The 27815-nt window shown below is 44.6% G+C and overlaps 1 protein-coding gene across 1 annotated transcript in view; it reads left to right on the forward strand.

Moving 5' to 3' along the window:
* Positions 1-327: 327 nt before the first annotated feature.
* LOC126282065 (transient-receptor-potential-like protein) overlaps positions 328-27815 on the forward strand; it is a 190140-nt gene continuing 162652 nt past the window's right edge. The window contains exons 1-4 of the mRNA XM_049981509.1: positions 328-511; positions 19511-19642; positions 22528-22661; positions 26209-26446. Of these exons, the coding sequence (XP_049837466.1) occupies positions 19613-19642; positions 22528-22661; positions 26209-26446 (402 nt within the window). The 5' untranslated portion in view covers positions 328-511; positions 19511-19612. The remainder of the gene's footprint in view (positions 512-19510; positions 19643-22527; positions 22662-26208; positions 26447-27815) is intronic.

The following is a 27815-nucleotide window of genomic DNA, read 5'->3' on the forward strand; positions in this document are numbered from 1 at the left end:
TCCAGTAACGTTAGACACTCCCAAAAGCCATCATGTACTCACATCACTCAGCATCGGTAAGAATACAATTTTGCTGTACTGAAAATAAGGTTGCATAAGGATAAAATTTTAATCAACATATCCGACTGGCACGGAAATGCTGCAGTATCAATTCAGTCAAGGTGTTCATGGTGTAACACCTTCCATTTCCGCCAGTGTACTTAAAGTGCTTCGAGTATCATAAAGAAAAAGTACTCGTGCAGCCTGGGACAGAAGTCAGGACGCTCGGATTTGCAGAGTGACAGCAAAGCAGCGTTAATATAACGAGAGGAAGAAGAGGCGCCCTCGCAACAAGCATACACACACAGTAGCGCTTGGCGCAGTTTCGCGGCAGCTAAGCGGATTGCCGGCCGGCGTAAGGCAATTAGTGGCGGAAGCACGGCCTAACGCGGTTAGGGCCGCCGTATAAAGAGGGCGCGCGCGGCGCCGGCGCCAGCCCAGTCTGGGAGTGTCTGAGGACCGACCGCCCAAGGTAAGCACCGCCACACCGCACCACAAACCGAGCCAGCTGGTTGCCGAGTCCAGTCGGCTCAGTATCATATTGTTGCTGCCTGAGTGTTACTACTTGTGACTCTGGATTGTGGTAAGGCTGTGCTATTTCCCAATAACAGCATTTGTATTGTGATATCCAAGTGACATGGAAGCAGATACAGCGGCACCAGCTATCTGTGTTTTGGAAAATGCTGTCTTATTCTATCTTTCCTGGGGTGCACATTTTCCAGTAAATGTTTTACAAAGATTTGAGGGGTAGGAGATTGGCTAACAGCTCCTGAACAACTACGTAATGTATTGGAAGACCATCGTTGGAATCCAATTCTGCCTTATTTCTCGTAACATAGATGATAATACATTGACGAGACAAAAAATTATGACCAGCTAGTAAAAAGCGTGTTGATTCACCTCTGGAACGCAATTCAGCAGTGATTCTGCGTGCCGGATTCAACAAGTATTTGACAGGTTTCGAGAGATTTGTGACATCAGACGCCTACAGGTCACGCAAATCCCGTAATTTACGGGCGGCTGGTTCGCGGACGTGGAGCTGGTGCCGATAGCATCCCAGTTGGGTTTCACCGGTTTCAGAAGAGCCAGTAATGATGGTCAAGACATCAACGTGAGTTCGCTATCATGCTCCTCAGACCACTGCAGCACGATTCTGACCTTGTGACACAGACAGTTATCCTGCTGGTAGATGCCGTCACTGGTAGGGAGGACGTCAATTGCAAGGGGTTACAGGAGGTCCGTCCCTAATAATGTTCACGTAGTCCACAGCTGTCACAGTCCCTGCGATTACTACTACAGGTCCCATGGAAGCCCAGGTGAATGTCTCCCGTAGCATAATACTGCTCCCACTGGCCTGCGCCCACTGCGCGCTGCATGTTTCTTGCAGCCATTCGCTTGGATGACGGCTTTATCAGCACGAGTATCTGTACACGGCCATCGATCTGTTTTAACAATAAATGGGATTCACCAGACGAGGCGATAAGAGTACAATGATCCGCGGTCCAATCTCGATGATGCTATGCCCACTGTAATCATGTTGTTGGGTCAACATGAGAACACGTAGGGGTCATCTGCTGTGGAACACCACGCTCAGCACTCTGCACTGAACGGTGTGCTTCAGAACACCTGTGCCTGCTCCAGCACTATATTCTGTCGTCATGTCTCCCACAGATCACCACCTGTCGTGCTTTAGAGAGTGGTCAAGCTTCTGATCGCTACGTTCTGTGGTGAGGTACGGACACTCAACTTCTTGTCGCCTACTCGTGGTTTCAATATTCTTCAGCCATTTTCAATAGATGCTCACAACAGGAGCATGCGAACAGCCGACCAGCTTCACCGTTTCCGGGATGCTCCGCTCCCAGGACGGGGCCTTAACAATCTGGCTTTTGTCAAAGTCGCTTGTCGGCGGGTTTCCGCATTTGCGCCACGTATAACCGCTACAGTGGTTCCTCCTTTGTCTCTGCTCTGCTCAGATACTTCCCTTACCGCGTCGCATGTTCTCAGCGCCGCTTCGTAGCATGAAACCTCGCGATGGGCAATAGTTATAACGTTTTGGCTTATCAGTGTACGAATAAATCCTGTGTTATGACAAAAAAATGACTCATTACCTAATGTTTCAATGTAGATTACAATGGTGCTCAGTAGCATTTCATTTGGAGATAAGTGCAACCAAGAAGAATACATATGTTTCACCCACACGCTCACCATACCTGTTGTTGCGATCTTCAGTTCGATGTCTCATGTGTGCAGCTATCCATGTTAGTCCCTTCATCTCTGCACAGCCACTGCAAGCTACGTCAACTTTAACCTGCTTACTATAGGCTAGACTTGGTTTTCTTCCACAATTTTTATCCCGCCTCTCTCCGCACGCCACACTTCTCACTATCACCAAATTGACGATTTTTCCATGGCTCGGCTCACGACGTATCATACAACTTATCGTTGCTTTTAATTAAGTTTTGCCACACATTTCCAATGCTGTGACTGTGAGGCACTTCGTTGCTGCGAAGAATACATGTGTCAATGAATGTATGGGACTCCTCAAATGATTGCATGGATCTTACAAGTTACGTTAACTTTCAGTGTGACAAAAGAACTCGTATATAACTGTGAGACAACTGACCAAGTTGTTTTAGACACTTCAAAATTCCTCATAGTCTTAATTGCGCCCTCCCCGTGGTGTTCTCCACAAGGAAATATATACAGCTCGATTGGAAGTTTTGTACTCCTGGCGCCATTTTAACTTTTCTTTTTATTAGTAGTTTAGAAGTTCAGTAACAGCACGTCTACCTAAAATGTTGATGCATTGTGTCCACTCATCGGTAATAACGGTCCTTTGTAGTACTCTCTTTTTAGAATCAGTGGGTCAACTTTTCTTTCAATATTGCCCTTAGTATACACTACCTGACAATACAAATGAAGAACCTAGCCGGGTGGGAGAAAACGAAATGAAACTCTACGGGTTGCAAGGATATATGATGTTTTTTCAGTGATTACCGCCAAATCTTTGTACACTCCTGGAAATTGAAAAAAGAACACATTGACACCGGTGTGTCAGACCCACCATACTTGCTCCGGACACTGCGAGAGGGCTGTACAAGCAATGATCACACGCACGGCACAGCGGACACACCAGGAACCGTGGTGTTGGCCGTCGAATGGCGCTAGCTGCGCAGCATTTGTGCACCGCCGCCGTCAGTGTCAGCCACTTTGCCGTGGCATACGGAGCTCCATCGCAGTCTTTAACACTGGTAGCATGCCGCGACAGCGTGGACGTGAACCGTATGTGCAGTTGACGAACTTTGAGCGAGGGCGTATAGTGGGCATGCGGGAGGCCGGGTGGACGTACCGCCGAATTGCTCAACACGTGGAGCGTGAGGTCTCCACAGTACATCGATGTTGTCGCCAGTGGTCGGCTGAAGGTGCACGTGCCCGTTGACCTGGGACCGGACCGCAGCGACGCACGCATGCACGCCAAGACCGTAGGATCCTACGCAGTGCCGTAGGGGACCGCACCGCCACTTCCCAGCAAATTAGGGACACTGTTGCTCCTAGGGTATCGGCGAGGACCATTAGCAACCGTCTCCATGAAGCTGGGCTACAGTCCCGCACACCGTTAGGCCGTCTTCCGCTCACGCCCCAACATCGTGCAGCCCGCCTCCAGTGGTGTCGCGACAGACGTGAATGGAGGGACGAATGGAAACGTGTCGTCTTCAGCGATGAGAGTCACTTCTGCCTTGGTGCCAATGATGGTCGTATGCGTGTTTGGCGCCGTGCAGGTGAGCGCCACAATCAGGACTGCATACGACCGAGGCACACAGGGCCAACACTCGGCATCATGGTGTGGGGAGCGATCTCCTACACTGGCCGTACACCTCTGGTGATCGTCGAGGGGACACTGAATAGTGCACGGAACATCCAAACCGTCATCGAACCCATCGTTCTACCATTCCTAGACCGGCAAGGGATCTTGCTGTTCCAACAGGACAATACACGTCCGCATGTATCCCGTGCCACCCAACGTGCTCTAGAAGGTGTAAGTCAACTACCCTGGCCAGCAAGATCTCCGGATCTGTCCCCCATTGAGCATGTTTGGGAGTGGATGAAGCGTCGTCTCACGCGGTCTGCACGTCCAGCACGAACGCTGGTCCAACTGAGGCGTCAGGTGGAAATGGCATGGCAAGCCGTTCCACAGGACTACATCCAGCATCTCTACGATCGTCTCCATGGGAGAATGGCAGCCTGCATTGCTGCGAAAGGTGGATATACACTGTACTAGTGCCGACATTGTGCATGCTCTGTTGCCTGTGTCTATGTACCTGTGGTTCTGTCAGTGTGATCATGTGATGTATCTGACCCCAGGAATGTGTCAATAAAGTTTCCCCTTCCTGGGACAATGAATTCACGGTGTTCTTATTTCAATTTCCAGGAGTGTATATACAAAGAAGTCGGCGGTATGAACCCGCTTACACACTGAAGCACCAAAGAAACTGGTATAATATGCCTATTCAAATACACAAATATGTAAACACTTAAGAGTGCGGCGCCGCGGTCGGCATCGCCTGTATAGGACAGCAAATGGTTCAAATGGCTCTGAGCACTATGGGACTCAACTGCTGTGGTCATCAGTCCCCTAGAACTTAGAACTACTTAAACCTAACTAACCTAAGTACATCACACACATCCATGCCCGAGGCAGGATTCGAACCTGCGACCGTAGCAGTCGCACGGTTCCGGACTGCGCGCCTAGAACCGCGAGACCACCGCGGCCGGCTATAGGACAGCAAGTGTCTGGCGCAATTGTACATCGGTTACTGCTGCTACATTAGCAGGTTATCAAGATTTAAGTAAGTTTGAACGCGGTGTTAAAGTCGGCTCTCGAGCGATGGGACATAGCATCTGTGAGGTAGCGATGAAGTGGGAATTTTCCCGTACGATCATTTCACGAGTGTGCCGTGAATATAAGGAATTCGGTAAAACATCAAATCTCCGAGATCGCTGCGGAAGGAAAAAGATACTGCAAGAACGGGATCAATGATGACTGAAGCGAATCGATCAGTGTGACAGAAGTGCAACCTTCCGCAAACTGCTGCATATTTCAATGATGGGCCATCAACAAGTGTCAGCGTGCGAACCATTCAACGAAACATCATCAACATGGGCTTTCGGAGTCGAAGGCCCACTGGTGTACTCTTGATGACTGCACGACACAAAGCTTTACGCCTCGCCTCGGCCGTTAATACCAACATTGGGCTGTTAATGACTGGAAACATGTTGCCTGGTCGGACGAATCTTGTTTCAATTGTATCGAGTGGACGGACGTGTACGGGTATGAAGACAGTCACATGAATCCATGGACCCTGCATCTCAGCTGGGGGTTGTTCAAGCTGGTGGAGGTTCTGTAATGGTGTGGGGCGTGTGAAGTTGGTGTGGTATGGGACCCCTGATACGTCTAGACAAGACTCTGACAGGTGACACGTACGTAAGCATCCTGTCTGATCACCTACATCCATTCATATCCATTGTGCATTCCGCCGGCCGGAGTGGCCGAGCGGTTCTAGACGCTACAGCCTGGAGCCGTGTGACTGCTACGGTCGCAGGTTCGAATCCTGCCTCGGACATGGATGTGTGTGATGTCCTTAGGTTAGTTAGGTTTAAGTAGTTCTAAGTTCTAGGGGACTGATGACCTTAGAAGTTAAGTCTCATAGTGCTCAGAGCCATTTGAACCATTGTGCATTCCGACGGACTTGGGAAATTCCAGCAGAACAATGTGGCGCCCAACACGTCCAGAATTTCTACAGAGTGGCTCCAGGAACGCTCTTATGATTTTAAACACTTCCGCTCGTCACCAAACATCCAGACATGAACATTATTGAGCGTATCTGGAATACCCTGCAATGTGCTGTTCAGAAGTGATCTGCGCCCCTTCGTACTCTTACGGATTTATGGAGAGGGCTGCAGTATTCACGGTGTCAATTCCCTCCAGCACTAATTCAGGCATTAGTCGAGTTCATGCCACGTCGTGTTGCAGTACTTCTGTATGCTCGCGGGGACCCTACACGAGTATGGCGTTGCACCCCGTCTGTACTAGATACATGCGATGATTCGAATGGGAAAGGTGTCATTAAGCCATTGTATCCTCTCCTGGGGCAAGCTGGCCCACAACTTTCGTAATTGGTCCTTGATATCCTGAATACTGGCACTAGGACAGAGCTGATGTCCAAGCTGGTTATCTGGGACGGAGCTGGGGATGTTGCTAGCCACAGGAGTACTCCAGCACCACGTGGCTAGTACGTTCCATATGTGGACGAGAACTGTCCTTTTGTAAAATGGCATCATGATACTGTCACATGAGAAGTCACAGGACATCGGTAATGTACCGTTGTGTAGTCACAGTTCCCTCAATCACTACCAGCTGCAACCTGAAGTCATACATGATGGTTCTGCACAACATGATGCCAAGAGTAACACTGCTGGGCCTCTCCAAAACACTGGAAGATGGGGCACTCCCCAGATCCATACTCGCTGATGATGGTCATCCAGGACTGCAGAATCATGATACATCACTGAAAATTATGCGAAGCCACTCGCGAACAGTCCATATTTCCCATCCACGGCACCAATTCAAACGCAGTCATTTATGTTGTGGTATTAACGGCAGTTGTTGCATGGGACGGTAATTCCCTAGTGCAGCTGCCGCTACACTCTGACCAATAGTGTGGGCTGACACAAAACGTTGTACGGAGTCCATTACTTGTTCTTGGATGCCAAGTACAGGTGTGAAGGGGTTACAGCGTGCTTGGTGGGCAAAACATGGTGATCGTGCCTTGTGGTAAGACGTGGATGAGCAGAACCTGGAGGATGAGTATGCCTGCTCTCACGTTCCCATGAACTCCTACATCGGACCAATGTCACGTCTGAGTGCCTCATAAACCTGGATATTGTGGTCTCACTCTTGTATATGGCATATCCTTGTCTTTCACAGTGATCACTCGACATCTGACGTTGTTCACGTCCCTTATATACATACTTTACCAGGCCTAGTAACAGCATTAATGCACTATGATGGCCCTTCTACCTGTTACCGAGAATTGCAACTCTAATCATCCGAAATTACATTTACATCCCACCATTTTTACCGGTTACTTCCTTTTTCTGTCAGACAGTGTAAATTAAAGCCAAATTAGGGCTTAATGATGAGACTTAAAGATAAGAGGGAAAAATCTACCGCAATCTTTTTGAATCAATCATACCCCGAATTCACATGAATTTATTTAAGAAAACGTGGAAAAATTTAAATAACGATCGCTAGACGGGTTTCAGCACTTGCGCACTAGAATATGAGTCCACCGTCCAACCACTTGCTATTAGTAGAAGACGTTTTCCAGGTGATTTGATATCCTGTAATGACAATAGACATAGCACCTCTGGTTTTCCTTAATATATTTTCAACTTTTTTCACGAATCCAGCCAATTGATCATCGAAATTGGTCGTCGTTGGGAGCTTCTGAGAGGCAACGCCATAGCAGATAAATAAACTCCAGATCGATATCAGATGTGGTGCAACACTTCCAGTAAGTTACGGCACAAGTAGGAAATAAAAGACAACGCCAGTGTATCACAGACATGCCACAAAAGGAGCCCTGGGCGTGACTTATTTACATCAGGAAGCTCATGTTATTTCGTGAACTATCATTTACGGAGCTATAAAGAGGAGCTTTCTCGTAGTTATTTCCCGATGCGTATTTTAATTCGGGACGTGATTTTATTTACATTAAGGGAAGAGAGACCGCTGTGGGATAAATGTATTTTCCTCGGTTTTGAGGCGGCGGTCGGCATTATGTACACTTCCACATGCGCAGAAGCGCCCTGGAACCGCTTCCTTCGACTGGTTTAGAGTAACTGATTTTTGTACTTTGAACTCTTCCTCAACAATTTATGGTTTCTGATATACTGAGGACGCTACAAGGAACCAGTGTGGGTGTTAACTGGAGACTGACATCTACTTATTGTTTTCAGGGCAGTAGTTCGATCAGGTCTCACAAGCGAGCGCAAGCACATTGCCGCAGGTCTGTAATCAGCGGTGGCAAAGTTACGGTTATTTTCCTAGTCTAGGAGGGACTTGTGATTCTAAGGGAATTAACTCGTATTAGGAGAACCGAAAATTGAAAATTAATGTTTCCCTCACCGATGGTTTATGGACTTTCACCCCTGGTTAATTTTTCTTCTATATCTTTCGCGAATTGCTATTAATGTAATGCATTTGCGATTAGCACAGGAAAGGAAATGACTAGTAGTGGTGCGGGGTGCTGTCCACCACGCGCCGTGAAGTGGATTGCACAAAATAAAGTTGTAGTTGCCTCTCTTACCTTCCTCCGATATTTTCAAATCGTATTGTTCCCAAAATTGGTTCAGAAGACTATCAGCAGTAGTCGAAGGATCAAGACATTTCTGCTTCGTTTCGTGATGTTTTCAGTTGTCTTTCCATTCACAGCTTTTCTGTGGAATCTTAGACCAGACTACTCTATTCTCCTACCATGTTGTTTTGTTAATACCAAACATTCATATTCACAAAGTAATGTTGGCTACCTGCTATTTGGCAAAATTTAGCAGTCTCCCGCCTGTTACTTTTGAAGGTCCTCTTCGCATTGCCATGCGAATATTGAAGGTTTTTAAGTTTTCTACCAATGTCGTCCTGGTTGTGTAAGTAATCCTGTAATTTATTGATTTGTTTTATGATTTGGTTGTGGATAACTATCTTATACCCGACTGAATAAGTTCTTCAGACCGCAAATTTTTTAGCTGCGCCGTAGATATATTCAGACTGAATTCCTGTGCTATTTTCATTAGCATATAACACATATCGTTAAAGATTGTCGTTCGATTCCGTAAGAGATATTCCCCATTAATAATACAGCCCACCATCAGAACTAAATTTGCAGCGAACACATAATAACAAAGTAATGGACCAATTGCATTATTTAACAGTAAAATAATGTAGGTATTGTAACGTTTTACATAAGAAGCTACCGTGGCCGAGCGGTTCTGGGCGCTACAGTCTGGAACCGCGCGACCGCTACGGTCGCAGGTTCGAATCCTGCTTCGGGCATGGACGAGTGTGCTGTCCTTAGGTTAGTTAGGTTTAAGTAGTTCTAAGTTCTGGGAGACTGATGACCTCAGATGTTAAGTCCCATAGTGCTCAGAGCCATTTGTAAATCATAAACAAAGTATCGAGTCACACTAAGTTGAAATTTTATAAAACAAACACTTTAGAGCACTATTATAAGAGAGACAGAACGGTACTATGAGACATCAGTGCATTCCAAAGATACTTGTAGTGATACAGCAAAATATTATAATATACAGAACTTAATACAGGAAAGCCACAATAATAGAAGAAATTGTACAACACATTAACATATAGTGACAAACGACTAAAATTAAAAGCTCTAAACCATCGTGCTAACCTGAGGGAGTTATCTGGAAGTAACCATTCGCAGCGACCTTAAGCAGAATGATCATATAAAACAAACAGTAGGAAAAACAGATGCCAGACTGAGATCCATAGGACGAATATTAAGGAAATGGAACCGATCCACAAAATCAGTTAACTACAAAACACTTGCCTGACCGGTTGTTGAGTACTGTTCATCAGTCTGAGACTCTAACCAGGTAGTACTAATAGAGAGATAGAGAAAATCCGATGTTTTGTCACGGGAGCGTTTAGTCGGCGCGAGAGCAGTTTGGAGATGCTGAACGAACTCCAATGCAGACACTACAAGGGAGGCACTGCGCATCACGGAGACACCTACTCTTGAAAATCCGAGAGAGTATGTTCCGGAGAGAGTCTGACAACAAATTGTTTCCTTCCACATACGCCTCGCGAAATAACCACAACGATAAAATTCGAGAAATCTAGCTTATACGGAAGTCTACTGCAAAGCATTCTTCCCACGTATCGTTTGCAAATGGAAGAGGGAATGGGGGATCAGATGGTGGTAATAAATGTACCCTCCAGCACATACTGTCAGGTGGCTTGCGGAGTGGTGATGTAGACGTAGATATACTAGATATACGAGTGGCGTTCAGTAAGTTTTTTTTTTTTTTTTTTTTTTTTTTTTTTTTTTTTTTTTTTTTTTTGCTACTGATCTTCATCTCCGTTCAATGCAACGGTCTTACGCCACTTTAGCTGGACGGCCTGTAATCATGCATGGTACCACACTCCTGGTCAACGTCGGAACCAACGTCTCGTTACGTCGATAACCTCCCCATCATCCACGTACTCTTTCGCGCGGTATGCGTCCTTCACTGGGCCAGATGGAAGTCGAAAGGTGCGAGATCCGGGCTGTAGGATGGATGAGTAAGAACAGTCCAGTGCAGTTTTGTGGGCTCCATTCGACTTGTGGGCAGACTTGTGTGAGACCTTGCGTTGTTATGGAGAAGGAGAAGTTCGTTTGCATTTTTGTGATGATGAACCCGCCGAAGCCGTTTCTTCACTATTCTGAAGGTAGCACAATACACTTCAGAATTGGTTCAAAATGGCTCTGAGCACTATGGGACTCAACTGCTGTGGTCATTAGTCCTCTAGAACTTAGAACTACTTAAACCTAACTAACCTAAGGACATCACACACATCCATGCCCGACACAGGATTCGAACCTGCGACCGTAGCAGACGCACGGTTCCGGACTGCGCGCCTAGAACCGCGAGAAAACCGCGGCCGGCACACTTCAGAATTGATCGTCGTACCGTGAGGGAGGACATCAAACAGTCCCAAAAGACCATTGCCGTGACTTAACCGGCTGTGGGTGCGGCTTTGAACTTTTTCTTCGGAGGAGACGTAGTGTGGCGCCACTCCATAGACTGCTGTTTTCTTCCTGGTTCGAAGTGATGAACCCATTTTCCATCGCCTGTGACAACGTTCGACAAAAAATTGTCACAATCAACCTCGTAACGCGCAAGTGACACCGCACAGATGATCCTTCGTTGCTTTTAATGGTCTTCTGTTCGGCGGCGAGGAACCCAGAGGACATACACACTTGAATACCACAACCGATGGGCGAGTGTGTCAGCATTACCAACAGAGACTTCCACTCGTGCAGCTCGGTATTTGATTGTGATCTGTTGATCACCTCGAATGAGAGTGTCCGCACGTTCCAACACTGAACGAGTCACAGCCGTGTGCGGCCGGCCGGCACGCGGCAGATAGGACAGGTTTGCGCGACCTTGTTGCGATGACGACAGATGCCTCGCCCTACGACTCACCGTGCTTTTATTCACTGCCAGGTCCCCCGTAGACATTCTGTAAGCACCTATGAATATCAGCGATGCTCTGGTGTCCCGCCAAAAGGAACTCGATCTCTCCAAAAGGAACTCGATCTCTCTGTCTGGAACACACCTCCATTACAGATGCAAAAGGCTACCCTTAGCGCCGTCACCTATCGTAATTTCACGAAACTATGGAGGTTGAAGCGGGAATATTCCTCGATGACCCACAAAAAAAGGATTTTTTTCAAAGGAAATTGGCTGAGAAAAGCAGAGGGTTGCTTTACTTACGCCCCTCGTAGACTGTATCACAGCAGCCTCCTTTAGATGACAATGGTGATTGCTTCTCAATGACAATACTTCTTTGTCCAAACAATGGGCCATTATCCTTGCTTTGGTGTACAGTTTAGTCTGTGGTCCAGTACTCACTCTTTCAAGTGTCTCTAACTGCTGCTCCTTATGTTGTCGACTGTCTGATACAACAATATCTATGGACAGTTACCAGTCAGCCCAGGACGGAATTCAGTGACCGACATTTAGCCGCAAAAAGGTATCTTCCTGATAGTTTCTATAAAATTTCACAAAAGATCGAAAGCAGATTTCTGTCAGTTGGTCTAAGGAAATGCTCAAAAAATCGAACGAGATTAAATCCGAACACAACATCTTAACAGAAGAACGAAACCGTCAAAAGGGGTTAGGTTGTGAAGCACTTCCAGGAAAATGATCGCATGTTTGTTTGATTACACTGGATGTTCCGTAACCGTTCCTTTAGAGGATTGAAGAACACTTATTACTTAATGATATTCAAAAAGTTGTTTGCCACAAGCCATCGATGAAATCAGGAGAAACAACAGAAAACATCGCGCTATATTTCATAATGCCAATCTCCGCTATCACACAGTAGATACAACGAAAGATAATTCTGCAGAAGAAGATACCAAAATAATATCTCATTGCCCGTATTCACCTAATCTATCGCCAACAACTCCATTTAGTTCTGTAATTAACAACCTGAAGTAAAACAAAAAATGCATGTATCAAGATTTCAATTAGCTCGAAAATGCTGTTATCCTCCCAAAACTATGTTTTTAGGTATTACGGTCTCAGTGGAAAAATATGTTTCCAGAATTGGTTCGAACGCATTCAAAAGACTAAGAATTTTAAGTGTATGTGTTTTAAGTTTTAAAACGATTGTCATAAAAATACACTCCATTAAATTTCGGGCATGCAGCCGCACAAATACTACTACTTCAACTGATTTTCGGTCGAGTATCGCCCGGCCATCCTCAGAGTGAGTTGCAAGACTGACGACGGTGTGCCAAGAGAGGTCTTGTATGCTCTATAGCGGCGGTACTCCGCACGCGGGTTACAGATGCTGGTTGGCGGCAAAGAGGTACACTTTACACACCGTTCAGACAATCGAATTCGCATATCGGTGTATATCTGGCAGCGGTAACACCTTCACGACTTCTCTGCAGTTTAATTACACAAAAAGTCGGGTTCAGTGCCTTATCCACGTTAAAATCATTATCTCTGTTTATTAAGTGTGAGCCATTTGGGGAAGAACTCCCTCCAAAGCGTCTCCGGAGTCGGTTGCTCTCCCCCCTCTTTCCCCCTTCCTTCCCTACCTTAGTCGCTCCCCCTTCTAAGCCACCAGCACGTGTAGCCATTGTGTGTGGTGGGGTTGTTACGTACCCATCTGACTGATCCCCTTGACAAAACAGGGATCACACATCTGGTACCTCAGCTATCAGTTCCTCGTGTATGCCTACGAGTGGTTGCTCGTTTTTTTTTTTTTTTTTTTTTTTGGGCATCGGAACTCCTGGCAATGACTGGCGTGCCAGGCGGCCCTTGCCACAGATGGATGGAGCCCATGGGATTAGCCCCTGGTCGGAGTGAGTAGCGCCAGGGCAGGATCTCTGCACATGAAGCGTGCTAAGCTCCATACTTCTGGCTGCTCTTCTGCAGCTGTCTCTTCAAACAGGAATGGTTCTCTCTCTGCTTCTACCTTTCCTTCCTCGACCTTCTGCTCCTTGGCCACTCCATGGGAGGGAGGACCAGGCCTGCCAGCTTGGATCGAATCCTTTTCTTCGTTCCTTCGTTTGTTCCAGGGCAGACAGTGTGAGTTACGCTACTACCAAACTGCTCCTTATTTTTTTTTTTTTAAGAACACATGGAATATAAGTTTGGTGAAGTTGACACACAACTTAGAAATACATGTAGAAAGGCCTTCATGACACAGTTCTTTATTATGCGTTACGAGTTTCAAAATTTCATCATCAGACTGAAGCTGTGGAATGAAGTGCGCAAAAGAGTTAACGATAGCAAATATGTACATAAGTATGCATCTAAGTATTCTAATATACATAAATTTCAATTAGTACACTAAAATCAAACTTCAGTACAAAGCTCACGAAAGTGAGCACACAGACTGAATACAATACAAATCTCATTTTGTGTAGGCATACAATCTGGCATGGCGTGGCGTTCACTTCGTCCAGTGGGTCCATAGGGGTCCCAAGGGCAATCGTGTTCATACAGCCGTTTTCATTCTGGCTTTTGAGGGGCGTACCCTTCCAGAAAAAGTTATAGTTATGGTTTATCATTGTGACATTAGTCACTGCTTAAAAGAGCACACTGGTCGCTTTGAAGTACTATACATCTTGTAGAGGTGGTACCAGGCGGTCACGTGACCTTCCACCCAGACGTAAGTCACGGCAATGAAGCTGTGTCACTGTACCTGTCGGTTATATGGAAACAGGGCAGTGATATAAGTCGCCATCGAGATGTAACAATACGGCAGAAATGAGCTATTGTGTTCGGATAGTTGTCAATGATGATCGGTTTCAAACCCGTCAGGGATCGCAACTCTCAGTGAACGCAAGTCTGTCTTATCCAGTTTGTGAGCTAACATTCTGAAGGCAATTTTATGATATTGACATTTGGAGTCACGTATTTCGCAGAAGGCCATTGTGGTACATAATCAGGACGTCTCCGACGCAGAAGCTGGACAGTAGATGGATGCAGATCTGTAGTGTGATCAGATAAGTCACCATTTTGGTACTTTGCAAATGGTGCAAGGCATCCACTGCACCAAAAGTCCACTGAGGCATTTAGGTCGCACTGTGTTGAGGGTGCAGTTCAGACTACAGATGGTTCTATGACTTTTTGGAGCTGCTTTTCGTTTCTGACTTGGGGCTCACTCAGGTTGCCATGAACATGAATCAGGATATTTATTTTAACGTTCTTCATTCTACATTCTCATGGTAAGTACGCTTTGGACTCTCCTGTCTTACAAGATGACAACACGACTCTTCACATGGCTGCACGCTCTGGTTTGACGAACACTCAGGCACAGTATCAACCTCGACGTTAATACCAGAGAAACTGAGATTTGTATCAACGGGTGAAACGTAATGATCAACATTCCTGCAGTTTTGAAGCCCTGCTGAATCATCAATGAGTGACATCGTCTATATATGACTTACCTGTAGAAACTTTGGACCTGCTTCCTCGACGAACTGAGGCCATTATCAGTGCCACAGCAGGTGTTACACGGTGTTAGATTCATGTCTTCTGGGGGTGACCAATTTTTCGTGTGATCCCAACTGCGCGCAGACCCAAAATTTTACCTGCTCTTCAAGTGGTCAACTGCGCACACGGTCATTTTTCGAACCAGGTTAACTGCACATGGTGGACAGTTTTGAGTCCAGCCAACTGCGCATGGAGAAAAAACACAAATTAAGTTGGCACTACAGCATTTTCCTTCCCATTTTCAAGACTTAGGACTCTCTATGACCTGCCACGGGATTTGTTCAAAATGCTTGATAAAATACGCATGCCCATACTCGTCAAGGTATTTAAAAAGACACGGAAACTACTTTCATTCCTTGTGATAATAAGAAACGCGTTTTTAAACAATTATCGCGTCATATTTACATTTCTGCACTTTAAAATCAATTCCTATATACACTATACATGTTTTCAAGTTTATTGTTAGACCGACGAGGCTTATCTGTATCATTCATTTTCATATATGTAGTTGTCTTAGTTTCACCGACTGGGTCAAAAAAATGACATATGTATGTGGAGGCGCACTGTTAAAATCAAGGCCGAAAGCCTGTGAGGTGCCAGGGTGGAGAGGACTTTGTACCTCTTAAATTCTCACGAATTTTGCATGAGAACGAGACATGCACTCGACCCTCTCCTTACCTACCACCTAATTAATTATGAGCACAACGATAACGAAGGGAAATGATGGTGGGCCCTGCTAGTTGGTAAAATAAGGAGTGCACACTCACAATAATTCAATAAAAAATCATAATCTACTCAGCGAAGAAAGAAAGGGAATTTTATCATAATAAACAACAGGAAATGGGATTCTGCATATATCTGCGAAATGATGTGCGGCTTAAATATTGCAGTGAGATTTATTATACATCAGAACATAAAGGCACATGATTATCGACACAAACAGTAGGTTAAAGGATAGGGTACTGTGAACTATTATGCGTATAAGAGTTGGCTCGAGAACAAGGGCTCCTACTCTCTGTGATGCAATAGCTTGACGATAATGGCTGGAGCTCCTAATCAATCAGATATTACTCTCTCGACTGTATTGCAGTATCGCGATTAGTAGTGAGAGCTCACATGGTATCACATGGAGAAACGAGCAAGGTGGACTTGTGGCAAAGCGAGCGCGAGTGCTGCTGAGGACTTCAGTGTAAAATTGATAGGTCCTGCAATTCCAGAGCGGCAAAATGCTTTACCAATCCTGAAATTTGAAGCAGGTCGTCGGTGGGCAGCTTTCTGATGATGTAGGCGCCGACTTCTGGTGTGCAGCAACTCTGTTTCAACCTCTGGCCTCGAAAGCTGTCCGAGAATTCTAAGTTCTGCCGAAAACGAGCGACGAAGTCACAAGACCGTCCGACTCTGGGGAAGATCAGATCCCGAATCCCTTTGCCCGCGCAACGCAAGAGCAAAGCCAACATTGCTCTACTCCCTACTCTCCTCGAATCATCATTCAGTTCTGATTTGATTCCAAAATTCCCCCACACTGTTTCAGAACATCATTCACACCAACAGCGACCTTTCCCTCCAGCTAACCCCAGTTTAAGCTGACCAATCATACCTCTGCTATTCAGCTGAGGGCACTGAAATTGCTGTTTTACCGGCTACGAAAGCAACCTGCCTAGACCACACAGCAGGGCACAATCCACAAGTATTCTCAGAATCAAGTGGACAATGCAGTCAGTCGGTGCCAGCAGTCTTCGTTCCTGGCCCGCCGGAACGGTAAACACACAAACTGGGGCGACACTCAGACGTCCCGCAGGTTGTTTCGCCCTGCATTCAATAGGTGAAACTCGACCGACGTCAGTCCGTTCCGCCAGGAGTTTAAGCCCATTAGACGAACCCCTCAGAATTCGGGGAAGTGCAACCGCAACCGGAAATGCTGTGTGCCGCGTCCTTCGATGCTCGCCTCGCGCAGGCTACCCAGGGAAGAAAAACAACATCTTTAGGAATCAAGTGAAAAGTATTTTTTGAGCTCTCAGTACAAATACTCTCATTACAATAACCTTATTCGGTCTGTTACTACCGTGTAATGACATGGAACATTAATAAAATTGATGAAAATGAGAGGCGACATGCAAAAGAGGGCATGGAACCTCTCAAGCCCTGTGATATGCCTCACAAACATCACCAACATTGGCTGTTCTTTAAGAACTCATAGTACTGGAAGCCCAAATTTCGTCAAAATTAAGGCCGAAAGCCCTATGATACGCCTCACGAACATGGGCTGTACTTTCACAACTTATAGTACTGGAAGCCCAAATTCGGTTCAAATGGTTCAAATGGCTCTGAGCACTATGAGACTCAGCATCTGTGGTCATCAGTCCCCTAGAACGTAGAACTACTTAAACCTAACTAACCTAAGGACATCACACACATCCATGCCCGAGGCAGGATTCGAACCTGCGAACGTAGCGGTCACGCGGTTCCAGACTGACGCGCCTAGAACCGCACGGCCACACCGGCCGGCCCAAATTTCGGGCGGAAACCTGCATTCTATGAAATTCGTTGTCAAACAATCTGAAAAAAGGTAACATATTTACTTTCGCGTTTGATGCTCATTAAATCTTCAACAAAAGCACCCCCAACTTCGTCGGTAGGGAGAAAAGTCAGATAAAACACCCAGTGGAACCATTTACCTATTACCTAGATCGCTTCTAATCGGAAGATGGCTCAGCGGCTGAAATATCCACCACCAGGCCTGTGTCAGATGAAATGTACATCTTACTGTTGATGAAAATGGCCATACCTGAGTAATTTTTTATTTTCATTTTTTTTATTTTTTTGTGTTAACTACTTCGAAATCAGACACAATTATCAACAGTTGGCACTTAATATTCTTTCGTCACAAGAATTTAGGATTTCAGTTAATACTTTTTTGTATGTAACTGCTGTTTTGTTACGCTACAGACTTACTACTAACTGTTATTTGAAACATTAATTCTATACTTCGGATAGTAACAACCCATTTCTATCCTACTACTCACATGCGAAGAGTAGGATCAGCAGACAGCTTTACACAGTCGGAGAAAAAACTAATTACAACAGTGTTACCAACAGTTCAATGCAAACAGTTCCAAGTAGCAAATAAAACACTCATGCGCAGTCCAATTGTTTATAACGTACCTCATCGCGCGCAGTCGACCTGTTTGCTCATGTTATACTGAACCTTTCCGTGCGCAGTTGGGCAAACGAGCTTCTCGCGCGCAGTCCGTACCCACTCCAATGAAAACATGCTACTTAACAGCATTTCACTTCTCTTCCTCCCTGTCTTAAAAAAACAACATGTTTGTAAAATTCGTGTTGCCTGAAGTTTGCGAAACACAGCCTTCCCCTGAGCTTGTTGCGGACATCTTCGCAGTGTTTGCATCACAAAAGCGCAAACTACAGAGTGAGGCATAATATCAAGCTATTTCAGAAGCACGCGAATCGAGCTGCGTCGGAGAGAGGTTGAGGAGATAGCGTCAGGTACGTTTGGTGCGAAACAGCATTTAGTCATAATGGAGTGCTGGGCCCCACAGCATCGTGCGTACGCTGTCAAAGCATTTTATCAAAACGGTAGTTCGTAACAGCTAGCACGTTGTGCATTCCGCTACCACTCCAACATTAATCGAAATCGGCCGGTGCCATCTGTCTCTGCGATTAAAAAGTGTGTTGAGAACTCTGAGGAGGCGGCGTCAACGACAAAGAAGAAAACTTGGAGACCAAAACCTGTGCGCACATCTGAAAACATCCAGCGTGTAAGAGCTGCCACTGAGAGACGTCTGACTTAGGATTTCAAACAGAACGGTAAGAAGAATTTTACACCCCTAGAAAATCCAAATGGTTCAGGTCCTTAAGGAAAGAGATTACGTGAGCCGAAACCGGTTCTGCTTAGAATTTTTGGACATGATTAATCAAGACGAGGACATTGTAAACCGTTTGTGGAACTACATCAGCAACCATTGCGCTACGCAAAAGTTACTGCGTACTACGCCATGGCAATGCTGTAACAGTGACATTGCGCAGATACGCAGACATGTTGGAAAACCTTTTTACTCCACAGCTTGCATACGACGAAAGGAACGATGAGAAGTTTTTCCAGCAGGACGGAGCAACCTCCTGCATTGCTCGAGTAAGCACAGATACGGTCAATCTTTTGTTTCCAAATCTTGTGATCTCCCGAAATGGGGATATTGCAAGTGCCGTTCGTTCACCGACCTCACAACATGTGACTTTTTCTTGTGGGGTTATATGAAACGCAAAGTGTACCAGGAGAACCTTCATCGAGCAATTGAAGCCCTGAAAGAGCGGATCCGACAGGAAGTTGTTCAAATCCCACTGACATGCTGCGCAATGTGAAGGTGACTCACTTCAAGCTCCGGCTGGAGGAATGTGTGCGTCTAAACGGATTACATCTTATCGGAGCTATCTTCCAAAAATAACCGATGATTCACTATTGCAGAAAATGCTTTTTAGTGTATTTTAAGATTATTAAATAAAAAATTAACGAAGTGTTTTTACTTAACAGCCTTTTAAAAATCGCTCTTTATTATGCCTCACCCTCTACTAATTTCTTAAGAACAAACAACGCGCAAAATATCAGAAAACAACGAGTCGAGAGGACTAACCACCACATGCCTGTTGTGTTTTTCAGCTCAGGTAGCCCGAGCCGACCTGTGCCACCGGACTCGACTGCCTTGGCCTACACCGACTACCCTACCCTCGCCTAACGCTCCTACTCAGCACCACCACCACCATGGCGGATGAGAAGAAGGACCTGGACGGGGTGAGTGTCTACGCAACCAGCGATTCTGCTGATCACACGTCCCCTTCTTGCAGAGCAAAATCCTGCAGTGGGTTTGTTGAATAGTTCATTAAACTTAGATCTGTCATCTAAACTTCTTTAATGTGTGTGGTTCTGTCAACACTTTGAGACCTTAAATACAACGTTTACGTTGCACACTGATGTGTAGATAAGTGTGGTACAACAGTTTTACATAGACAGTTATCGACTATCAAGATATTGGTTCACGTAGCGTACAGGAAGAAAAAAATGCATATGAAACATTTAGCGAAAACGTAATAATGAAATCCGTCTAATGTCTTTTCAATAGTGTTTCTACATCACCAATGCAGATATCGAAGCTCAACTTCATCAGTAGTTATCGAAGGTCTTTCATTGTGATGTCAACAGTCCAGAAAGAGTATTTGTGAATATACAGTGTGAATATTCATTTAATAGTGTAAACAGAATTTGGAAGGTACTTCATTGCGATGTATGTCATAAATAACAGAAATCAGCAAAATTCACAGATACGTAATTTTGCCATGTTGACATCACAAGAAAGGACCTCCAATAAAATTGAAACCCTGATAACTAGGCTGCACTTCCAAATGTATATTGGTATACTATTGAAAAGACAGTAGACGGACTTCAATACTACGTTTCTATTCATGTAACTGTCTTGGTTTTGCCATGAACAGGCACTATGGCCACCACTGAAAGAGTTTCTGTATTGGAGAACCCTTGAAAAATTTTGAGCAATGCTCTTTTATACACAAGGGGGCACGAAGAATAATTACTGAACATTTCCTCGTACTTTCCTTTGATTTTTTTTTCAGTTTAATAGTGCTGTGAAGCATTAGATTAAGTTACGCGCGTAACAATACTTCTTTCATACAACACAATTCACACACTGTCGAAAATAGCAGAATGTGATTCACTGAAGCGCCAAAGAAACTGATATAGCAATTCAATTACAGAGATACCTAAACAGGCAGGACACGGCACTACCGTCGGCAACGCCTCTATAAGACAACAAGTGTCTAGCGCACTTGTTATATCTGTTACTGCTGTTACAATGGCAGGTTATCAAGATTTAAGTGAGTTTGAACTGGGTGTTATAGTCGGAGCACGAGCGGTGGAACACATCTCCGAGGTAGCGATGAAGTAGGAATTTTCTCGTGCGAACATTTCACCGTGAATATAAGAAATCAGGTAAAACATCAAATCTCCGACATAGCCGCGGAAAGAAAAAGATCCTGCAAGAACATGACGCATGACGACTGAAGAGAATCGTTCGGTGTGACAGAAGTGAAACCTTTCCGCATATTGCTGCAGATTTCAGTGCTGGCCCATCAATAAGTGTCAGCATGGGAACCATTCAACGAAACATCATCGATATGGACTTTCGGAGCCGAAGGCCCTCTCGTGTACCCTTGATGACGGCACGACACAATGCTTTACACCTCATCTGGGCCCGTCAACAGCGACATTGGACTGTTGATGACTGGAAACATATTGCCCGGTCGGACGAGTATCGTTTCAAATAGTATCGAGCGGATGGACGCCAACGGGTATGGAGACAACCTCATGAATCCATGGACCTTGCATGTCAGCAGGGGACTGTTCAAGCTGGTGGAGGTTCTGTAATGGTGTGAGGCGTGTGCAATTTGAGTGATATGGGACCCCTGATACTTCTAGATACGACTATGACAGGTGAATCGTACGTAAGTATCCTTTCTGATCACATTAATCCATTCATGTCCACTGTGCATTCCGACGGACTTGGGCAATTCCAGCAGTACAAGGCGACACCCTACTCGTTCAGATTGTTACAGAGAGGCTCTAGGAACACTCTTCTGAGTTTAACCATTTCCGCTGGACACCAAACTCCCCAGACATGAACATTATTGAGCATATCTTGGATGCCTTGCAACGTGCATCAGAAGAGATCGTCACCCCTCGTGCTCTTACGGATTTATGGACAGCCCTGCAGGAGTCATGGTGTCAGTTCCCTCCGGCACTACTTCAGACATTAGTCTAGCACGTGCCACTTCGTGCTGCGCGATTTCTGCGTGCTCACCGGGGGGCCGTACACGATATTATGCAGCTGTGCCATTTTCTTTGGCTCTTCAGTGTATTTTCGCTGTATAAACATATGAATTGTTTTCATTTGCCTTTTCATCACTGGCAAAGTATTGAAACAACTGAAAATTATGGAAAATACGATTATTTTCCTGCTTTCCCAACAATTACAGCTTTTAATTTCCTAAATTTCACGTTTATAACAAACTCATTGAAAACTTGCATTATAAGATATACCGACTTTGTTTGACTGTATTTCAGAGCAGGGTAAACATAATCATACGGCGTACAATAGCTCAGACTTCGTGAAAGAAATTGGTCATAACTGAAATCGGACAACAAACAGATTTAAAAAGACGATTGCACATTTCACCAACTGAGTATGTCGGAAAATAAGTGTTCTGGGAATATAACTTATTAAGTCTGAATCGTCTTCTCTTTATGAAGACCAAAACTTGCTGTCAGTGTGTGTAGGTAGGTTAAACAGCATAATTCAGTTCGGTGTCTCTCATATTTGTAATTTTAAACCGACTAAAGCAATTAGGTGACCGCACAGCATACGGCGCATTATGTTGAGACAACATCCCAGTTCATTACACATAGGACGATATGCTGGAGGTAAATTATAATTTCCTGACGTAGGTGTTACATAATCCTCGCCTCCAGCTCACGCCATTAGAAGATTTTTTTTTGATAAGTGAGGTCGGTCTATACACTGGGATCAGTAAGCTCTAGGCCGCTACACAAACATTACTGTTGACTACTTGTTTCTGAGGCGGTGGTTGACCTTTCCTTCTTTCCAGGTGGGGCTGGAGATCGAGGCCCCAGGCGTATCCCGGGAACCAATCGTGATGCCCAACCTGCCACGACCGCTCACCCTCGACGAGAAAAAGTATCTGCTCGCCGTCGAAAGAGGAGATGTCCCGAACGTCAGGAGGTATAACACTACACTTACAGAAAATTAGAGAAATAAGTTAAAGTCTTAAAAACTAGATAAATGGCGTTTCAAAATGCATATCTGATTTTTTCCTACCGTATTTTATGCATTATTAGACGCTACGGACTGTAAGACATGGCTTAATTTGTAAGCATTTTTTTAAAAAATAACATTTTTACCATTTTTATTATTGGATTGCAAAGCCAGACTAAAAAAGTTCTCAGTTTATAAAACCGAACTGACCTTTAAAATGCTTGAAAATCGTCATCTGAACTTTCTTTTTCTTCTTCTTCCTCTTCGTTGTACTCTCCCTAAGATGGTCTTTAATGCAATCGAGAACGTTACTTTTGCTGCACTTCTTGAAAGACCCATACTGTTGTTTGATTGTAAGTCGTTTTAAAGCCCCCTTCGGCGTGAATTCGTGTTCGATTTTATCCATAATCCATATGTTCCATTTGTCTCTCACATACATTTTAACTTCTACATCTATACGTTGCAAACCACCTTGATGTGTATGGCAGACAGTATGTCCCATTGAACGAGTTATCAGGATTACTTCCTGTTCCATTCACTCGTGAAGAACGATTTTTTGAATGCCTCTGTGCTTACAGTAATTATTCTAGTCTTATCCTAACGATCCCTACGTTAGCCATAAGTATGGGATTGTAGTATAGCCGCAGGTCATATTTGTTGCATCGGTGCACTGCTGCTGCTAGATACAGATAGGTTTCCCGCAGTATCGAAATATGGCCATTTTCAAGACTGGTGGGAATTTTAAGTCAAACACTGGATATTTTTATATTGATTTCGAGTATAAGTCGCAACTGAATTTTGGAGGCAACTTTCGAAGAAAAAAGTGCGTCTTATAGTCCGTAATACACGGTATTCATACCTAATTTTAGACAAACATGATAAAAGGACAGGTACAAATTGTATAATACCCACGAAACCCTAAAGATTTTGCTGTGTTATTATACACGGTGACACAGAAAAATGGGAACATTTCCACAATCCAATGAAACTAGAAGTGATGCAGGAAAGAAATCGCATTGATAGTAATTGAAACCTTACAACTTTGCCATTTATCAAACGTTGATGGCATTTATCATCTTTTTTTTTAAAAAAAAAAAATTTCGTCCTTTACATGGCGTCCTCCTGTACAAATAAATTCGTGAAATCTGGCGCTGATATTCCTCATTGACCTCTGCAATGTCTCTGCTGGGATACTGTGAACTGCATCCCGAATTCTCTGTTTTAACTCATCCAAGGTTCTTGGTCGAGTCGTGTAGACTTTGCTCTTGAGATAGTCCCATAAGAAAAAAATCACAAACTGATAAATCTGGTGATCCAGGGAGCCAGGGAATGTTACCCAATCTTGAGATCACACTGCTGCCAAACAATTATGGCACATATGTGATGTCGCTCCGTCCTGTTGAAATCAGGCTTCTTGAACGTTTGGAAAGTTGTCCAAATCAGGCGTAACGAAAGTTCGTAACATCTCCACGTAATGATCGGCATTGACAGTTGTTGTGTTTCCCCGTTCGTTTGTGAAAAAATACGGACCGATAATCCCATGTGATAAAACATCACACCATACTGTCGCTTTACCAGCGTGTAAAGAGCGCTCAATAGCGTCATTAGGATTTGTGTTTTGCCAGTAACGGTAGTTCCGTTTATTCACATAACCTGTGAGATGAAAATGTGCCTCATTTGACATCCACAACTTGTTTAGAAATTCATCGTCATTGTTTATTTTCGTTATCATTTGTTGACAGAATCCTACTTGCAACCAGTAATCGTGGTCCTTCAATTGTTGAACTATCTGTAGTTTGTATTGATGAAATTTTAAATCAAGATCAAGAATTTTGCGAACGCTCTCCCGGGCTGCTGCTTACTTACAAACTGAATGCCGTGGCTTCCGTAAGATAGACTTGTGTACAACATTAATGTTTGCTGCAGAACGCACACTTCTTGGTCGTCCTGTTGGTTTCCTCTTGAGGGCAGATCCAGTCTCTTCAAAGTTATTAACCCAACATTTTATAGCGTGTTTCGAAGGAACGGCATCATGACGTCCTACATTATAGAATCGCCGAAACTTCCTCTGCTCCGCTACCAAACTATCATTGTTTGTATAAAACCTTTTTATAGCTAACGCACGCTGTTGTCCGTTCCACTGGTCCATGATATTGAAATGGCGGACTGTTTACTTACTGTCACGATCCCGCAGTGCTGCCACCTGTCCATGGCTGCCACTACTCATTTCAAACATTCCCGTTATTCTGTGTCACCCTATAAATGCTCTATGTGCCCGCCATCAGCCACACAGGCAGCATCTACAAAATACCTAAGTTCTTGATGTAAGATTTCACCACTGGTGTTTCTATTTCGTTTTGAATTCATTTACATCTTCAGTTAGAGAGGGAGCAAAACCACATTCCTTCACATATCTCAACAAAAAGACGCATTGTGTCACACCTGGAGATCTTGGAAGCAAGACTGTAGGGTAGTGTTTCAAATTCCCATTCGCTATATTCAGCGTTTAGGCAATGCTCCATTCAAAAACTGTCATACGCTTGTGGCAGTGTAGTTGGGCTCCATCTTGTTGGAGTATGAAGTCATTTGTCTTCCTGAAGTAGTTGAAAAAGCCACAACTGTAGTATTTCATTAATTCATTTCAGTCACAGCGTTATTCTCAAAAAGTGAATGAGCAATGCGCCTTTTAATAAGAAATGGAACAAAACATGCTCACTTATGCCGTATCTCTTTCATGGTCAGCCTGTGCGTTACGGAGTCCCTACATGCACATATTATGCCAGTTAACTTTATCATTAACATGAAATGTTGCTTCAGCACTGAAAAATAACCATAGCAAAATTTATGACAATGTGCCGTGTGTTCTTTGTGTGTTGCTGGCGATAGCCATAGTAACGGTTGTCATGCAGGATACCTATAATCGTACTTTGGTTTTTACCATGCTCGCAGGCAACTTGCCTAGAGCTTGTACTAGGGTACATCTCAATATCCTATAGAACCTGGTCCTCCAGATTAGGCGTACACGCAGTCTGCCATCTCTCTGCACGTTTGTTTGTCTGAAAGGAACCATGATCACACAAACGTCCAAAAAGGAATTGAAATGCTGTGTGATGTGGTTGGCGTCTGTGAGAATACTTGTTTTGGTGTAGCCGTGCTGCCTCTTGGCTTTTTCTATCTTCTTGGCCTCACACAAACCCATCTCGACCTGCTCCCGACATGAGTACCAGACCATTCTGCTGTTTACAGTACGCTGTGTCAATCACACAACCTGCAACACACAAGGAACACATGGCATGTGACCGGAGGAACTGTCATTCCTCAGCGCCATAAGTGTAGCGCCTTATGCGTGTTAGGCTGTAATCCAAAATCAAGCGAGACCCATAGTAGTAGAAGGTGATATGTTACAAGTCACACATCTACTGTGATGGTACTTGCTGAAAGTAAAAATGTCATTCTCAGATGCAAAAGGAAGCACTGAGTCTGGTACACTTTAGTTAATGTCATTGAATTGCAGGATGTTGCAGCTAGCTCACCACAAAGGGCACATCAATATCAATTGCCTGGATCCGCTGGGAAGAGGTGCTCTGACATTGGCCATCGACCAGGAAAACTTGGAGATGGTCGAGTTGCTAGTCGTGCTCGGCGTAGAAACGCGCGACGCGCTTCTGCATGCTATCAACGTAGAGTTCGTGGAAGCCGTTGAACTACTCCTCGAGCACGAGGAAATCATCCATAAAGAAGGGGAGCCTTACGTGAGTAACGACGTTGTGTAACAAGCAAGTATTAGATTTTCCTGACACCACTGCTTAATGACAACCCCTCACACCTACAACAGTCATTCGTTCCATCACAAGATCGCTTTTTAATGTCTTTATATTGTGTCTATTCGCAGTAATGGTGTCTAATCATTACGGTAAGGAACATCTACAAAATGCATTACTCTTTTCAACTTCGCACATTCGCTTGCCTTCAACAATGCAAGAAACGAATGGGTTTCACCCAAATCGGAATATGTGCATTAAATTGCACAATACCCCGTCTTTGGAAGGAACCATGTGGGCTTTTTTGCCATGACTGTGTCTCCATTGGACAGTCTCCTATGTCTCAGTGTAACAGCCCCACTGCTTATTTCACATTCCTGCACAGTAGTCAAGATTGCATTCCCTATCGTCATATGACAAAAGCTCTCTCCCCATCCGGCAAATCCTTTCCATTCGCTTCAAAGTGATTCTAAGCACAGGCTACTATTACGCTCTGTGGAAAATCTATTCTTCCTTAAATTTAACAAATATGCTAGTGACAACGTCATCTAGTGCCTAATAACCACTCTTCAGTATTTATAAAGGTCCTCAAACCCATACTCTGCCAATGCATCTATGAACACCTAAACAGACATTTACCCATTCCTGTTAACCACTGTAGATGACATCCCAACTTCTATTCCGACGACTAACTCTTATACCTCAACTACCTGCAGTCCCACTAACTCAGTAAACATAAACCTGCCATCTACACGTCACTTAAACTTGGAAAGGCATAAGACTGTGTATGGCAACAGGTACCTTTTTCAAATTCCAGATGTATACAGTTCCAATAGCCTATCCCATTCTGAATAGTCCCAATACCCTATCCCATTCTGATTAGTCCCAATAGCCTATCCCATTCTGATTACTGTCCAATCGCCCACCCTTTGTACCAACTTGTGCATCAACTGAGCAATCATAAATCTGCCATCTTTGTGTCCTTCGACACTGCTAAAGCCTATTGCCGCAGATGACACTCAGGCATCTTTTTTCAAATTTTACGTTTAAGCAACTCCAATAGCCTATCCTACCCTGATTGTGCTATCCAATTGCCCACACTAAGTAACCATAAACATAAACAACACTAATTTCCGGATCTCTCCTCCTACTGCAGTCTTGCCCCATGTTTCTGTTCTCTAGCCACTCCAGTGTGTCCACTACTCTATTCATATTTAAACGAGGAGCACATCTGTCCACTTCCATTAGTGCACTGACGACATCGCTTACATAGCCCTATACTTCTCCCACCAGAATTCTCAGCAGCTCCTCAAGTGCCATTTCAACCAGTTCACCCCCTGGGGCACCAAGTGAGGCGATG

This window comes from Schistocerca gregaria, chromosome 7, assembly GCF_023897955.1.
Source record: "Schistocerca gregaria isolate iqSchGreg1 chromosome 7, iqSchGreg1.2, whole genome shotgun sequence".
In the NCBI taxonomy this organism is placed as follows: Eukaryota; Metazoa; Arthropoda; class Insecta; order Orthoptera; family Acrididae; genus Schistocerca; species Schistocerca gregaria.